The following is a 17399-nucleotide window of genomic DNA, read 5'->3' as shown; positions in this document are numbered from 1 at the left end:
CATAAGTGTTTAATTTTTAGAAGATCCCAGTTATCTAGCTTATCCTCTGGAGTTTGTATGTTGTTAGTTATGGTTTGTATCCTGTTAATGCCATGTATCAGGGTCTCTAGCGTTGATCCTGGTTTTTCTTCTATGATCTTTATAGTTTTTGGCTTTATATTTAGGTCTTTGATCCATTTTGAATTAGTTTTTGTATATGGTGTGAGGTATGGGTCCTGTTACATTTTTTTGCAGATAGACATCCAGTTTTGCCAGCACTATTTGTTAAAAAGACTGTCTTTTCTCCATTTGATGGACTTTGGGCCCTTGTTGAAGATCAGGTGACCACAGGTGAATGGATTTACATCTGAGTTCTCGATTCTGTTCCATTGGTCAATGTATCTGTTGTTGTACCAGTACCAGGCTGTTTTGACTACTGTAGCTGTATAGTAGGTCAGGTAGTGCGAGTCCTCCTACGTTATTATTCTTCTTCAATCGTGCTTTACTTATCTGAGGCCTCTTCCCTTTCCATGTAAAATTAATCATTGTTTTCCATCTCTTTAAAGAATGTTGTTGGTATTTAGATCAGGATTGCATTGTATTTATAGATTACTTTGTAGTATTGTTATTTTCACAATGTTGAGTCTACCTATGCATGAGCATGGTATGTTTTTCCATTTATGTAGATCTCTTTTTGTTTCTTGCAGTAGTGTTTTCTAGTTTTCTTTGTATGGGTCTTTTACATCCCTGGTTAGATTTATTTCTAAGTATTTCATTTTTTTAGGGGCTGTTATAAATGGTATTGTTTTTCTGATTTCCTTTTCATTGTTCTCTTTATTGGTGTATAGGAATGCAACAGATTTTCATATGTTTATCTCATATCCTGCTACTCTGCTGAATAGTTCCAGTAGTTTTCTCGTGGAGTCTTTCGGGCTTACTATATATAGTATATCATCTGCAGATAGGGACAGTTTTACTTCTTCATTACCAATTCGGATGCCCTTTATTTCTTTTTCTTGCCTTATTGCTCTAGCTAGGACTTCCAGCACAATGTTAAATAGGAGTGGTGATAAAGGGCATCCTTGTCTTGTTCCTGTTCTCAAGGGGAATGTTTTCAGCCTCTGTCCATTAAGAATGATGTTGGCTGTTGGCTTTGTATAGATGCCCTTTATTATGTTGAGGAATTTCTCTTCTATACCTATTTTATTGAGAGTTTTAATGAGGAATGGGTGTTGGACTTTGTCAAATGCCTTTTCTGCATCGATTGGGATGGTCATGTGATTTCTTTTATTGTATTTATGTGGTAGATTACGTTGATTGATTTTCTAATGTTGAACCATCCTTGCATACCTAGTATGAATCCTACTTTGTCGTGATGTATTATTTTTTTGACATGATACTGAATTCTACTGGCTAGAATTTTGTTGAGAAGTTTTGCATTTGTATTCATGAGAGATATTGGTCTGTAATTTTCTTTTTTTGTGGTATCTTTGCCTGGTTTTGCTATCAGGGTTATGCTTGGCTTCATAGAATGAATTTGGGACCTCTTCTCTGAATGTTTGGTAGAATTCTCCAGTGAAGCTCTCTGGGCCAGGGCTTTTTTTGGGGGGGAGTTTTTTAAATTACCTTTTCAATCTCTTTTCTTGTTATGGGTCTGTTCAGATTTTCAACATCAATTTGTGATAGTTTGAGTAGGTAGTGTGTTTCTAGAAATTTGTCCATTTCCTGTAGTTTTTCAAATTTGTTGGAGTATAGTTTTTCATAATACTCTGTTGTGATCCTTTTTATTTCAGTTGGGTCTGTTGTAATGTCCCCCATTTCATTTCTTATTTGGGTTATTTGCATCTTTTCCTGTTGTTCTTTTGTCAGTTTGGCTAGTGATTTGTCACTTTTATTGATCCTTTCAAAGAACCAACTTTTGGTTTTGTCTATTCTATTGTTTTTCTATTTTCTATTTCATTTATTTCTGCTCTGATCTTTATTATTTCCTTACTTCTGGTGGCTGTAGGCTTCTTTTGCTGTTCTCTATTTGTTCGAGTTCTGTAGTTAATGTTTTGATTTTATCCCTTTCTTCTTTTCTGATGCGTGCATCTATTGCTATAAATTGACCTGTGAGGACTGCCTTTGCTGTGTCCCAAAGGTTTTGGTATTATGTATTTTTATTCTGGTTTGATTCTAGGAGTTTTTTATTATATCTTTGATTTCTTCTGTTACCCAGTGGTTTGTGAGCAGGGTGTTATTTAGTTTCTATGTAATTGATTTTTTTTCCTTTGCTCTTCCTGTTGTTAATTTCTACTTTGATGGTGTTGTGATCAGAGAAGATGCTTTGTATTATCTCTGTGTTTTGGATTTTGTTGAGGGTTGCTTTGTGGCCTAAGATGCGGTCTGTTTTGGAGAATGTTCCACGTGCGTTGGAAAAGAATGTGTACTTTGCAGCTGTTGGATGGAGTGTTCTATATATGTCTATGAGGTCAAGTTGGCTGATTGTGCCCTTTAGGTCTTCTGTATCTTTGCTGAGTTTCTTTCTAGATGTTCTGTTCTTTACTGAGAGTGGTGTGTTGAAGTCTCCTGCTGTTATAGTGGAACTGTCAGTTTCTCTTTTCAGTGCTGTTAAAGTTTGTTTTATGTATTTTGGAGCCCTGTCATTGGGTGCGTATATATTTATTATGCATATGTCTTCATGATGGATCGTCCCCTTAATCATTATATAGTGTCCTTATTTGTCTTTTATGGTAGATTTTGTTTAAAGTTTATTTTATCTGAGATTAGTATTGCCACTCCTGCTGTTTTTTGGTGGCTGTTTGATATATTTTTTTTCCATCCTTTAATTTTTAATAAATTTATATATTTGTTTCTAAGGTATGTCTGTTGTAGACAGCATATTAATGGATCCTGTTTTTTAATCCATTCTATCACTCTCTGATAGAGAGTGCATTTAGGTCATTTATGTTCAGTGTAATTATTGATATGTGTGAGTTTATTGTTGTCATTTTGTAGTGCTTTTTTTTGTGGTGCTGGCGATTTCTTTGTTCCTCTTACTCTCCTGTGCTGAATTCCTTTTGTTTGTAGATTTTTTTTTCATTTCTTTTGTTTTTGTAGATTTTGTCTTTACTGAGACTTTGTTTTTCGTCTTTATTTTGATGAGTAGGTTTGTTAACTTTCTTTGTGGTTACTTTGAAATTTACCCATGTTTTCCTAAGTTTGAACCAGTGTATTATTACTTGGTATCGCTTTTCCATTAGAAAGTTCTATACCTACACCATTTGTTTGCTCTTTTATTGTTCTGACATTGTTGTCATTTGCAGATTAACCTCCCTGGTTCCCTGTTGTAAATCTTTTGGTTTTGAGTTGTCCTTGAGAGTTCATTTCCTAGGTTGGTATCTGGCTGAAGTGATCTTGTGTCCTAGATTCAGCCAAGCCTTTCATTTTAACTGAGGCCAGAGTGGAAAGGTAACTTTACAAAGTCACACAGCTAGCTGAAGGAAAGAATGTAGAAAAAAAAAAAAGAAAAATAAGTCAGGGACCAAACCCTGGGTTGTTTATATGTAAAGGATGGGAAGAGAGATAGGAGAGAAACACTAATTAGTTGGGCTTTTAAGGGCCTGACTTTGAATGCCATATCTGCCTTCTAGGATAAATTTTATTTTCTGGAAAAAATATTAATTTGCCTGCCAGATAGCGCTACTTACATTTCCCATTTGTGTTTTTAATTCAGTATGTCCAAAACCAAATTGGAATCACTACATGTTAAAACTGGAAATGAGGTCTTCAGTCCAATCTCTCATTTTACCGATGAGGAAAACAGATTTTGCCCTGGGGTGGAGGTGTCATATTTCTTACATTCCCTGATAGCTCTGTAAGCAATCAGTTGTCTCTTGGGCCACTTTTGCCTAGGTTGCAGAGCATTGCTTTAGGATCCTTTTGTCTTAGAGTGGACGTTCTAAACTTGTCTTGGCTACAAACAACCCAGCTCTTTAGAGCAGAGTTTATTTTGGTTTTGTTATTAACAGCTGAATCCTTTCCTTAAGTGATTCAAATCTTAAATTGAAGAAACCTAATATATAAAAAGAGGAGCTTTCCTAGGTTAACTGCAAAGATTGGTGGTGGTGGTAGGGGGCAGGTAACTGGGAAGGTCAAGAAAGGGAAAGAATAAGTTCTGCCCCGATTCCTTGGCCCCCTTATCCCTGCAGGTGGAGATGGGGGACCTCTGAAGTGCCCCCAGAGACTAGGGAGCAGTTTGAAACTCCCTAATTAGGAGGCCCGTGGGGTCCAACAGTCATGGTTGTCGTGAATGACAAGACCACTGGTGTGTCGGCTCTACAGGTTACGCAGTGAATTTTTAATATGCCCTGGAGTAATGATTTTTAGTTCTTTCCTGAACTTAAGAACTAAGAACTAGGCCATCATTACAAACAGGACTTTAATAAACTCTCAGCTATCATTTAAAAACTTCCATCAATCACATTTGTATTTATTTACACAGACAAGCAGCTTTTGGGTGAATTAAGTTGCCTTGAAATAGATAATTTTATTAGTATAGACATAGTCCAAGAATTACTGTCACATGAGGAAAAGATTAGCACTAGTTAGTGTATTGATCTTGCATAAACCCCTGTAATGTTCTGATGAATTTTTAAATACTTGATATATTTTTAATAATTATTTTTATACTATTATTTATCATTTTGAGATTTAGTCAGCAACTGATTAAGCACTATGTTAGACACTATGGGGAGACAGAGGGAAATTAGGACAAGGTCCTTGCCCTCACATTTGAGTCAAGCTGAGTACAGCATGGAGAACATGACATTTTAGATATTTTTCCTTTGTACTCCATTTCACCACCTGAGCTTTCATATTGTGTAATTTTAAATTTTAATTTGCTGACTTGTAAAGCATGTTCCTTACTGAAAATTCAATAATTTAAGGTTGTATGCTTTTCTTTCAAATTATTATTAGATTGCAAGACTGGAGAAAGATAAAGAAGAAGTACATAACCAGCTGCTTAGTGTTGACCCCACAAGAGACAGCAAAAGAGTGGAGCAACTTGTTCGAGAAAAAATCCATTTATGTCAGAAATTAAAAGGTTTAGAGGCTGAAGTAACAGAATTAAGGGCTGAAAAAGAGAATTCTGGTGCTCAGGTAGAAAGTGTCCAAAGAATACAGGTGCGGCAGTTGGCTGAGATGCAGGCTACAGTTAGATCCCTAGAGGTAAGGTTTTAATTGCTTCCCAGTAGAATATGGTATACTTTTTTTAAAGTGCAATTGACAAGCCTTTGATTTTTATAGCATAAGTGTATGCTCACCAATTTAATGCTGACGCATTTGTGGAATCCCAGGTGTATATATTCAAAAGCAGAAAGCTATTAATTCATAAGCAACAGCTATGCTACCCATTTACAATGGGATTATTTATTCTTTGAGAGCCAGATCACCTATCTGACGTAATTTAACTCTTATAATGCCACAGAATAGAAAAAGCAAAATCCAAAAAAATATGTCTGAGTCGCTGAAGACTGGAGTCATCTCAAATCAGAGAGAGAACAGTTTTTTCCTAGATAGTGGTTTCCTTACACTAGGATTCGAGATCTTAAAATCACAAATCCTGCTTGAACAGAAATGCCATACTTTACATATCTTATGACAGCTTCTTGCCAGAGTAATAAAAGTCATCTTGGCTACTAATGCATACAAGCCTTTACTGAATTATTTCCCTGAGTTCATTGGAGAAAGATAAGAGTTGGCAAAGCCAGGCTTATCCTCCTAGGGATATTATTCCCTTATAAAAATTCTTGATTTTCCTCTTAATCAGATATGCTTACTTCTCATAGTTCTTAGTGCCTAACATGTAGCAAATATACCAGTTAAATCATTTTGATATATTTTGACCAGTCCAAAGTGTTTTTCAGTTCTGACAGAATAGTTGCGAAATGATTCGGGTTGGAGGAGAATTAGTGGGCACCTTGTTTGTAATTAAAATCCAATATCCAAATCCAAAATGTTCATTTTTTTTTTCCATCCAGCAGACTGGACAAAGAGTATATTGATGTATTTTGAATATATCATAATAAGCTACCTTCTTATTTCTCAGATGAAGCTTCTAACAGTATTTGCTGGTGTCCTGAACTAAAGTTGGCTGTATCATTGGACTTTAGACATGAAACAGTTTACAGTAAGATTGTTTATGTCACCATCCTCCCATCCTTAATGTATTTCATACAGTGACAGAATAAGTGGGATGGTTGCAGATTTAATTTTATCTTTTATCAGATTAAATGAAAATCAGCACATCAGATTAAACATTTTTCTCTTTGAATTTGTTGGCTAACATTGTGCCCAGAGAGTGTCATTTTATATTTGAGGAAAATAGTTTTTTTTCCCCTAAATTATTTGTTCATATTTGTTATCATATTTAATATATATAGGAAATGAGATGTTAAAAAACTGAAACTTATCCTTTAAATGCCAGATATTTTTTCATTTTAAATATTTTGAATACAGATATTTTTAAAGAGCATTTAGTTTTCCCTCCCTGATTAAAGAATATTATGAATATTACCGACCAGAAATTTTCTTGACAACTTACAGGCTTCATTAAGAATCTTAATTATGTCATGAGGCCAAGAGCTCTTTGCCCATGTTTCAAAAGGCTCCAGATTAGCTGAAGTTTTTGAATTCTTGTATCTCCTGGGTGTGTTTTTTTTTTTTTTTTTTTTTTAGTTTCCTTACTATTAGACTTTCAGTTCTCACATCTTACTGCTATCAAGGAATCCTCTCTTCCATCTTCTAATATGCTTTTTCATATCTACTATAGACTTGAAACCCAAAAAAAATGTGTGTTTGAATTACGACAACAGTAAGAGTAAATAGGTATCAAGCAAGTACTTCAGGTATACTCCCATGAGAGAAGTACATGACTTTTATTTTGTTGGTGGCTGTTGATAATGTTATTTGTCCAGACATCTTTGTTGCATATTTCCTGGTTCTCTCAAATCTTCTGGCAAGGGAGACTATGAGGTAGGTAAGTTCTGTGATAAATACAGTACTATTGTGGTTTGATAATGAAACCTTATTTTTGTATCTAAATTATTATTTCTTTAATTTGATGGAGCAAATATCTTTTATTTGAATTTGACCGAAGTAGTTTGAGAAAATTCTTGTTACTTTGGTACACGTTAATATTGTTGAGGTTTTGAATAATTTTTGGTAGTGTAATTATACATGTATTTTTAAATAGTGCTTATTTTATATAATTGTGAAAAATTGTGAACAAATTTTAAAATATATATTTTTTAATGAAAGGCTGAAAAACAGTCAGCTAAACTACAGTCTGAACGTTTGGAAAAAGAGCTACAATCAAGCAATGAACAAAATACTCTTTTAATCAGTAAATTGCATAAAGCTGAACGAGAAGTAAATATATTGACCAGTAAAGTAAGTCATCTTATGCTTCTACTTCATTCTTTGGAAAACTTGATGCTATAGAATGACAAAGAAATTTTGTGTTAAATTGTTATAGTTCCGTATATTGGAATCTTTTTTATCCTCTCATCGTATCTTCCAGATACATGCAGAATCTGACAAATTCTTACCACCTCCACTTGTGACCACCCTAATCCAATCCATGATGTCTCTAGGCTCAATTATTACAATAGCTTCCTAACTGCTTTTTCTACTCTCTGACTTTCCCTCCACGAGGCTTTTCTCTATAGAGCAATAAAAGTGATCCTTTTAAAATTATTGTCAGATCATGTCATTCTTCTTTTCAAACCTTTCTAAAGAGTTCTCATGTTAGTCAGAGTTAAAATAAAAGTTCTTACCATTCAGTGCTGTGTGCAGTCCGGCCCCAACAACTTTTCTAAGGCCATCACTGTCCATTTCCCTTCCTGTTCACTTTGTTCTTGCCTCACGGGCCTGCTTACTCTTTCTTTGAGCAATCTCACTTTTACCTTAGGGGCTTTGCACTTGTGTGCCTGGTGTGGTCTTCCCTCAGATATTGCCATAGCTTGCTTCCTCACTGCCTTCAAATTTTACCTTATCAGAGAAGCCTTCCTTGTCTTCATTTGATAAAATAGCATCTTCCCTCTCCCTCTGCCCCCACTCTCTATCATCCTTACTTGCTGTACTTTTCTTTAAAGCTACTAACTCCATCTGATATATTTATGTGTTTATTTTTGTCTCTCCCTTTCTCACCCTCACTCGTCCACAAAATGTAAGCACCAAGAGAGCAGATATATTGCTTTCATAACTGACGTATCTCCAGCTTCTAGAACAGCGCTGGCACATGTTTTTATTGTTAGGTGCTGTCAAGTTGGTTCCGATTCATAGCGACCCTGTGTACGACAGAATGAGACACTGCCTGGTCCTGCACCATCCACACAGTTGTTGTTATGTTTGAGCCCATTGTCACAGCCACTATGTCAGGCCATCTTGTTGAGAGCCTTCTTCTTCCTCACCCACCCTCCACTTCACCAAGCACAGTGTCCCTCTCCAGGGACTGATCCTTCCTGAAAACATGTCCAAAGTATGGGAGATGTAGTCTTGTCATCCTTGCTTCTAAGGAGCATTCTGGTTGTACTTCTTCCAAAACAGATTTATTTGTTAAATGAATAAATATCAGCAGCATGATCTGCATTTATGTTGTTCTTTAAAATAATGTAATAATTTGAATATTCCAGAAATGTCTTTTGTATACAAAGTTTTTTTCAGGAACTTTTAGGATTTTTTCCCCCTCAAATGCAATATATATAAGAAACCCAGTAACCAGAAATAGGATAGGTAGATGGATAGATAGGTAGCTGCCGTTAAGTTGACTTCTACTCAGGGCAATCTTACGTACAACAGAATGAAATGTTGCCCTGTCTTAGTGTTATCCTCATAATCACTGGCATGCTCAAGTCCATTATTGTGGCTGTTGTACTAGTCTATCTCACCAAAGGTCTCCCTTGCCCTCACTGGCCCTCTAATTCTTTAAACATGACATCTTCCTCCAAAGGAGCCCTGGTAGCACAATGGTTAAGCACTTGGCTGCTAACTGAAAGGTTGGCAGTTTGAACCTTCCAGCTGCTCCATGGGAGAAAGATGTGGCAGTCTGCTTCCATAAAGATTACAGCCTTGAAAACTCTATGGAGCAGTTCTACTCTGTCATATAGGGTCACTGTGAGTCGGAATTGACTTAACTGGCACACAACAACAACAGTGTCCTCCTCCAGTGATTGATTCAATAATTAATTGAGTCAGAGTTCTGATGTGATCCATAAGGTTTTCTAATTTTCAGAAGTAGATCGCCAGGCCTTTCTTCCTAGCCTGTCTTAGTCTGTAAGCCCCTCTGAAACCTGTCCACCATGGATGACCCTGCTAGTATTTGAAATACCAGTGGTATAGCTTCTAGCTTTATAGCAATGCACAACCGACCATAGTCAACAAACTGACAGATGAATGGCAGAGAAATAGGATAGCAATGATAAGAGTATTTTATAGACTATTACAGTGAGTAAGAATGTCCGCTTTGGAGTTTGGCAAACCAGATTCAGATTCCAATTTTTCCCCTTTCTAGCTGTGTGACCTTGGGCAGTTGACTTTCTCTTTGAGAATTTTAGTGTCTTCCCCTATAAAATGGGGTAAATCCATACCTTGTAGGGTTGTGGCAAAGATTACATTTACTATAGTATAGTATATTAGTACTTTGGGTATCTCCAAGAACTTGGAACTAAGACTGATTCCTGGGTTATGGCTTTCTGGTTGAGAGCAGTTAATATAACCAAACCCATAACAAACCCATTGCTGTCAAGTTGATTCTGACTGATAGCAACCATATAGATTAATATAAAGTCACCTTAAAAACAAAATGTAACCTTAAAAAACAAAATGTTTTCCAAACCAGAAGGAATTTACCTGTTACATGGTAGAAATACATGAATTTATCTAAAGGAATAATGTGTTCATCATAAAGTCGGCCAAGGAATTACCTGAGAAGAGTTAGAGGCAGTGTTTACAACAAAGGGTGAGCGAGTTTTCATCAGCAGAATTTAAGTATTCTGGTCCCATTTAAAAGAGCATTTTTATTGTGAGATGAATACACTACTCTTTTTTAATCTGTGGGCATTAAACAATCAATCTCATTCCCTTTGTTCTGATTTCATGATCAGCAAGCAGCCTTCTTACTGTTATTTGGCTTCCCATGTGGTTCTGTCTGTAGGGAGAGAATGCACTGGTACCTTAGTCCAAGTACCCTTTAGATTTAGAGTATTCTGGTTCCCATTGTAATTTTTTCTTATAATTAATAAATTGGCATTTTGATTTTATATATCATTATTTGTAAGCTGTATTAATGTGAGTCTAACCTTTAGATCTTTAAGTGTGGTGATAAAATCTAGTTTCTGTGTCCACAAGGCCAAAACCATAATGTATTTACCAAGTATTAGATGCCACCCTTGGGAGATAGTCTAACCCAGTTTTTCCCATGACAAACATATACTCTTTTGCATTTGTAGGTATGTGTCTAGTGATTTTAAGTTTTGTCTGAATTTCTATACTTCAGAATTTACAAAGTGGGTTTGTAGCCAGTATCTCATTTAATTCAATAGACATAGCTGACACTAGAAAGAATCAATGAAAATTAGGCAAATAAGATTTTTAACTGTTAAAATTCTTTAATTTCATGTACAGTCTTCTAGTTTATAAGTTGAAATTCAGATATATCTAAATTTTAAAAACTATCATTTTGGAGAAAGTATTGGAGTGCAGTGGAAAAGTTCATGAGCTTTGAGTCAGATGGGATCTATCTTTAAATCCTGACTCATTCACCTCACTGACCACCTATCTCTTACAGAATTTTTGTGAAGATTAAAGATAGTTCTGAACAGAAATAGTAGCTGGTGATGAAAATGATGGTAATGATAATACACAAGTGACGTCTTTAAATGAGAAAATAATATAACATAAAGAATACAGAATTTTGAGGCCATTGTCTAGTTCTTTTCCTCCTGTATCAATAATTTTATATATAACCTTAGGCAAGTTACTTAATCGCATTGGGATCCAGTTTCATCATAGGCCATATGAGGCATTGTTCTAGCATTCCTAAGAACACTTTTAGCCTATTAAGTTTCGGTAAGTTCTACATTTGATTGTAAGTTCTAATTTGATTATTTCCTGATTAACTGCAAGATTGTTTATTCATTCAATAGATATGTATTGAATGCCTACAGTTAGAGTATTCAAAGAAATATAAAACACAAACAAGTAAATTCAGGATACAGGCAGTTCTCTCATGCTTTCTTCCAATTCCAGTATGAATTATTTTCAATTTTGTTAAAAAATTGAGTACCCAGTACTTACAAAACACTGTTCTGGACCTGGGTAGCTAGACTAAACTGCTTGGAATAACCTGAATCGTAGATGGGGCAGCAGGACGTTGGGTATGCTGGGCTTCTGCATGTGGCTTCTGGCTTTTCTTGGGGGCCACCAGGTACTTTTCCTACAGCACATTTTACCTGAGCTTTCTGGCCCACCTGTCTCCTAACCCTGATTTCTCTTCTTTTTCTGTACATGTTTTTCTCTATTGCTCTTTTTTTTTTTTAGAGTTAGAGCATAGATGATTTCTCCCATACTCTGCTGAAGGAAGAAAAGCAATTTAGTATAGTATTATTTATTTCTTTGTGTTTATTTATTAACACACATTGCTAAGAGTTACCTGTCTTTTTAAAGGCACACTTGCATTATTTTGCATATAAATAGAGTATTAAAAATCATCCTTCAACTTTAGACAAACCAAATTTTCACTTGAAATCTTGCATGTGAGAAGATTCCTTTGGAATGATAGATTTTAAAGTAGTATTTCAAAAATGACTGTCACAGTTTTCTTGGCAACTTGAATTTTTTGTCAGTATTTTGCAATTCTAGTAAATAGTTGTTTGCAATGCAAAGGAACACCTGGGGTGTATTTGTCTAAGTTATTCAAATTTGCAAATGTTTGTTAGATTTTAGAACAAAGTTATGCCAGCCACTTACTGTCAGTGTCTTGGGTTAAAAGGCATTACCAAAAATGGCCTTGAAAATGATGGCCTTAAAGATATTTTACTTCAGTGAGGTAAAATTCTTCTAGTCACCTCATAAGGTTTATGATTTGACAACTCTAGTAAAAGATACAGTTTTAAGGAGGCCATCCCACAGACTTATCGTTATTAGCTAGGTGAGTTAATAGCATCTCAGACCTTTGAAAAAAAAACAGAATTCATGTACCTTTTCATTGGAATTTGTATCCAGAGTTTCTTGGATGATATCTTTTTTTCAATTATATTTCTGTTGTCTGCTTGTATATATTGTTTTCTTGTGGGTGTGTAATCTAACAGATTCTGAACCCCTATAAAGTGCGTAGTATCATTTTTAATGTTTATTTAAGTTTTGTTAAAAATACTAGGTGTAGTAATCTCTGAATACTCACTGCTGTTGTTTCAAAAACATAAAGTTCGTGTAAAATGTAAAGGCCAGAATTTTCATGGAAGACATTTTGTAAAAAGCAGGTGGTTTGGCCCAGAGGAGCTTCAGAAGACCATGAATCTCTTAAAATTATATGCAACATTTTAATATTATGTATTTTATTTAGGAAAAGGTCCTTGGGTTTCCTATGATTTTCAAGAGATCTGATCCCAAAGAAGATTAAGACCTAGGAATCTAGAAGCAGAAAGAAATTTTATTATGACTATTTGAGATTTAGTCAAGATTATTCATAGAAAAGCACTATTTTGTCATTTCTGGGTAATTTTCATATAAGTTTTTCATTTTTAATAAATAAAACAATTTCTTTTAATATATTTTTAGGAAGTTAACAATTACTATTAGTGTAAGTATATTCATTTTTTAGGGTTGTAGAAATGTGGAACTAAAGAGAAACTTATATTATTTAGATCCATACATGAGTAATTGAATGCAGAGAGGACAAGTAACTTGCTTAAACATTTACCACTTGTTTGATAGCAAAAGTAGGCCTGGAAGTCAGACCTCACTTGTCTTCTGACTTGCTGTCCAGTGTTCTTTCAGTTTTAATAATTATTTTTGTTGAAAAATGTTTTCTCATTTCAATAAATCTCACAGTGAAATGAATAACAAATTGTTTTTTATTTCGTAGCTATTCTTGGAAGTTGTCATGAAATGAATCAACTTTCTATAAAATAAGATGGTTCTTGTTTTCCACCTCCTATTTAAAACAACTACAGTGTGGTTTGTTAATGATCTGCTATGTCATTGTTAACCTTTTACAGTTAGTATATAATAGCAGGTTATAATTACATTTGTCATAGAGATTGGATTTTCATTGTAGTTGCATTTCTTCACATTTTAAAAGGATTTATAGTTTAAATTCTGCCCGTCCATGAGATTATCATGTACTAAAAACCATTCTACAGAAAGTTTAAGTATTAACATATTTCTTACCTGCTTTCATGTAGTTAAACATTGTTTTATGAGACTAGCTTTCACAGAAAACAGCTATAGAAAGGAGATTCAAAAATGCAAAACTTGTGTCAGCACAAGTTAGCCATTTTATGTAGTGTCATTTTAATCTACAGTTAAGTTGGAGGGATACGTCTTTTGTGGTTAGCAGTACAACAGCAGTGAGTACTCACTTTTCTTTTTGTTTCCTTTATGTGAGGATTTTGCATTAAACCATTTCCTTGTAAAGCTTTCAGGATCTTTCAGAGATGGAGTCTCTTCCAGTAAGGCACTTCTATTTCTTGTCCTTACCCTCTTTGGTTCTGAGACCTTTTCCTGATTTCTTTCTAACTCCAATTGTGATAGGATTTTATTGGGCTCTGTATCCTTAACCCTCCTGTCCCCATCATCTCACACTTTACACATTTGACTTGTATGTATTTGTGGTTTTCTACTCTGATTCCATAGTTTTATACATTAATATGTCAGAATGCACGTTTATATAACCTTTTGTGTTTATATTTATAAAATCCGTATTATAGTAATATACCTAATTTTAGAACCACTTTACCAAAAAAACAAAAAAAAAACCTCATTGTTGTCAAGTCGATTCCGAATCATAGCAACCCTAGTAGAACTGTCACATAGAGTTTCCAAGGAGCAGCTGGTGAATTTGAACTGCGACCTTTTGGTTAGCAGCCAAACACATAACCGCTGCACCACCAGGGCTCCTACCAAAGGGAAGAGATATGGAAAATGTCAGAGAGTAACTCAGATAATTGGAGAGATAAAGCTTTCTTACTTCTGACTGTAAAACAGCTTTTAAAACAGTCCCTAGCACATAATAGGTGCTCAGTAAATATTTGTTGAATGAATGAATGAATACTATTTATGAAATAGATTTATTCAGCCTTCAAAAGGAATGTCCCAAAGAAAATTGAACAATGGGATGTGATGGGTGAATCATATGGAAAGTTTTGACAATTAATTATTCACATTCACTAGGGGCTTAAAAGGAGTTAATGTGCTCAGCTGCTAACCGAAAAGTTGGAGGTTTGAGTCTACCCAGACCTGCCTTAGAAGAAAGCCCTGGCGATTTAGTTCCCAAAAATCAGCCATCAAAAACCCTATGGAGCACAGTTCTATGCTTATACACACGAGGTCTCCAGGAGTCAGAATCAATGGCAACTGGAAAAAAAAAAAAGATGGCGGAGAGGGAGGGGTGCTTAAAAAGAATCAGGTTTTGGCAGTAAAGGTTCAAGTTAGATTTATATCCTGCTCCCCTCCCGCCACAAACACACACCTACAAGTACATACATGTATATTATTCAATTCTGAAGCAAATTCAATTGATTCTTCTTTCTTGCCCCTTTTATTAATCCCTTGCCTTTTAATTGATTTCTTTACCTGCAGTTTTTTAATCCAGCACATTTGCAATTAGAGTTAACTTTCTGAAATAAAGTTGATTGTACTGTTGTTAGGTGCCTTGGGATCAGTTTTCGACTCATAGAGACCCCATGTGACATAGTTAACAGGATAAAATTCTTTTGCATGGTATGCCACTCCCTCTGCTCTACCTATAACACATCCCTCATTGTTTCCAGAGCAGACCATGTGATGTTATACCTCTGTAACATTCTATATGTTATTCCTTTTTCTTAGAGTACCCTTTCGGTCGCCAGCCTTTTTTAAAAGGGAGATTTTATTTTATTTCCCTAAAGATCATTGACTACTGGATTTTAGAAATTTTAGTGAGATGGCTTTTCAAGGCAAAATTAAGCCAGATGATTCCACCCAGTTATTTGTAAACAAGTGACTGAATTTCATTAGGAAAAGGCTGTTTTCTTGGTGTCTTCTGGTGCCAAGTACTGTTGCAGGCACTGAAGCACCTTCCTCCCTGGAAGATGTTTACATTCTATACCGTCATTTCCACTTATGCTTTGGGGTAAGCACTTGATGGCAAGAAAATGACCAATGTTGTTGATAGGTGCCGTTGAGTCCATTCCAACTCATAGCAACCCTATGTACAACAGAACAAAGTACTGTCCAGTCCTGCGCCATCCTCACAGTCATTGTTATGCTTGAGCCCGTTGTTGGCAGCTACTGTGTCAATTCATCTTGTTGAGGATTCCTCTTTTTCGCTGACCCTCTACTTTACCAGGCATGATGTCCTTCTCCAGGGACTGATCCCTGCTGATAACATATCCAAAGTAGGTGAGATGGAGTCTCACCATCCTTGCTTCTAAGGAGCACTCTGGTTGTACTTTTTCCAAGACAGATTTTGTTCGTTCTTTTGACAGTACATGGTGTTCTCAGTATTCTTCACCAACAGAATTCAAAGCTATCAGTTCTTCTTCGGTCTTCCTTATTCATCGTCCAGCTTTCGCATGCACATGAGGCCATTGAAAACACCATGGCTTGGGTCAGGCACACCTTAGTCTTCAAGGTGACATCTTGCTTTTTAACACTTTAAGGAGGTCTTTTGCAGCAGATTTGCCCAGTGCAATGTGTCATTTGATTTCTTGGCTGCTGCCTCCATGGGTATTGATTGTGGATCCAAGTAAAATGAAATCAATTACAACTTTAGTCTTTTCTCTGTTTATCATGATGTTGCTTATTGGTCCCGTTGTGAGGATGTTTGTTTTCTTTATGTTGAGGTGTAATCCATATTGAAGGCTGTAGTCTTTGATTTTCATCAGTAACTGCTTCAAGTCCTCTTCACTTTCAGCAAGCAAGATTGTGTCATCTGCATAACGCAGGTTGTTAATGAATCTTCCTCCAATCCTGATGCCTGTTCTTCTTCGTATAGTCCAGCTTCTCAGATTATTTGCTCAGCATACAGATTGAATAAGTATGGTGAAAGGATACAACCCTGACGCACACCTTTTCTAATTTTAAACCACGCAGTATCCCCATCTGCTGTGTGAACGACTGCCTCTTGATCTGTGTACGTTCCTCATGAGCACAGTTCAGCGTTCTGGAATTCTCATTCTTCTCAATGTCATCCATAATTTTTTATGATCCACACAGTCAAATGCCTTTGCATAGTCAATAAAACACAGTTAAACATCTTTCTGGTATTCTCTACTTTCAGCCAGGATCCGTCTGACATCAGCAATGGTATCTCTGGTTCCATGTCCTCTTCTGAATCCTGCTTGAATTTCTGGCAGTTTCCTGTTGATGTACTGCTGCAGCCGCTTTTGAACCATCTTCAGCAAAATTTTACTTGTATGTGATATTAATGATAATGTTCGATATTTTCTGCATTTGGTTGGATCACCTTTCTTTGAAATAGGCATAAATATGGATTTCTTCAAGTTGGTTGGCCAGGTAGCTGTCTTCTGAATTTCTTGGCATAGACAAGTGAATGTTTCCAGCACTGCATCCGTTTGTGAAACATCTCAATTGGTATTCTGTCAAGTTTGGAGCCTTGTTTTTCACCAGTGCCTTCAGTGCAGCTTGGGCCTCCTCCTTCATTAGCATTGATTCCTGATCATATGCCACCTTCAGAAATAGTTGAACATTCACCAGTTCTTTTTGGTATAGTGACTTTGTGTATTCCTTCCATCTTCTTTTGATGCTTCCTGTGTTGTTTAGTATTTTTCGTACAGAATCTTTCAGTATTGCAACTCAAGGCTTGAATTTTTTCTTCAGTTCTTTCAGCTTCAGAAATGCTGAGTGAGCGTGTTCTTCCTTTTTGGTTTTCTAACTCTAGATCTTTGCACAAGTCATTATATACTTTGTCTTCTAGAGCTGCCCTTTGAAATCTTCTGTTCAGCTCTTTTACTTCATCATTTCTTCTTTTTGCTTTAGCTGCTCAACGTTCAAGAGCAAGTTTCAGAGTCTCTTCTGACATCCATTTTGGTCTTTTCTTTCTTTGCTGTTTTTTTGTTTTTTTTTTGTTTTTTTGATGATAGATTTTTTTTATTATTATTATTATGTTTATTTTATTGTACTTCAGGTGAAGGCTTACAGAACAAATAGTTTCT

General features: G+C 35.7%; 1 protein-coding gene across 7 annotated transcripts in view; it reads left to right on the top strand.

The window, feature by feature from the left end:
* The window catches only part of CEP83 (centrosomal protein 83), a 151579-nt gene that overhangs the window by 97694 nt on the left and 36486 nt on the right, over positions 1 to 17399 (top strand). For 6 of the 7 annotated variants that reach the window (XM_004384208.2, XM_023738577.1, XM_023738580.1 and 3 more), the window contains 2 exons: positions 4939 to 5190; positions 7282 to 7413. In XM_004384208.2, coding sequence (XP_004384265.1) covers positions 4939 to 5190; positions 7282 to 7413 — 384 coding nt within the window. The remainder of the gene's footprint in view (positions 1 to 4938; positions 5191 to 7281; positions 7414 to 17399) is intronic. The other variant, XM_023738581.1, reaches the window with a different exon arrangement.

The sequence above is a fragment of the Trichechus manatus genome, unplaced genomic scaffold, assembly GCF_000243295.1.
Source record: "Trichechus manatus latirostris isolate Lorelei unplaced genomic scaffold, TriManLat1.0 scaffold00119, whole genome shotgun sequence".
Taxonomy (NCBI): Eukaryota; Metazoa; Chordata; class Mammalia; order Sirenia; family Trichechidae; genus Trichechus; species Trichechus manatus.
This window is presented reverse-complemented; position numbering and strand designations above follow the sequence as displayed.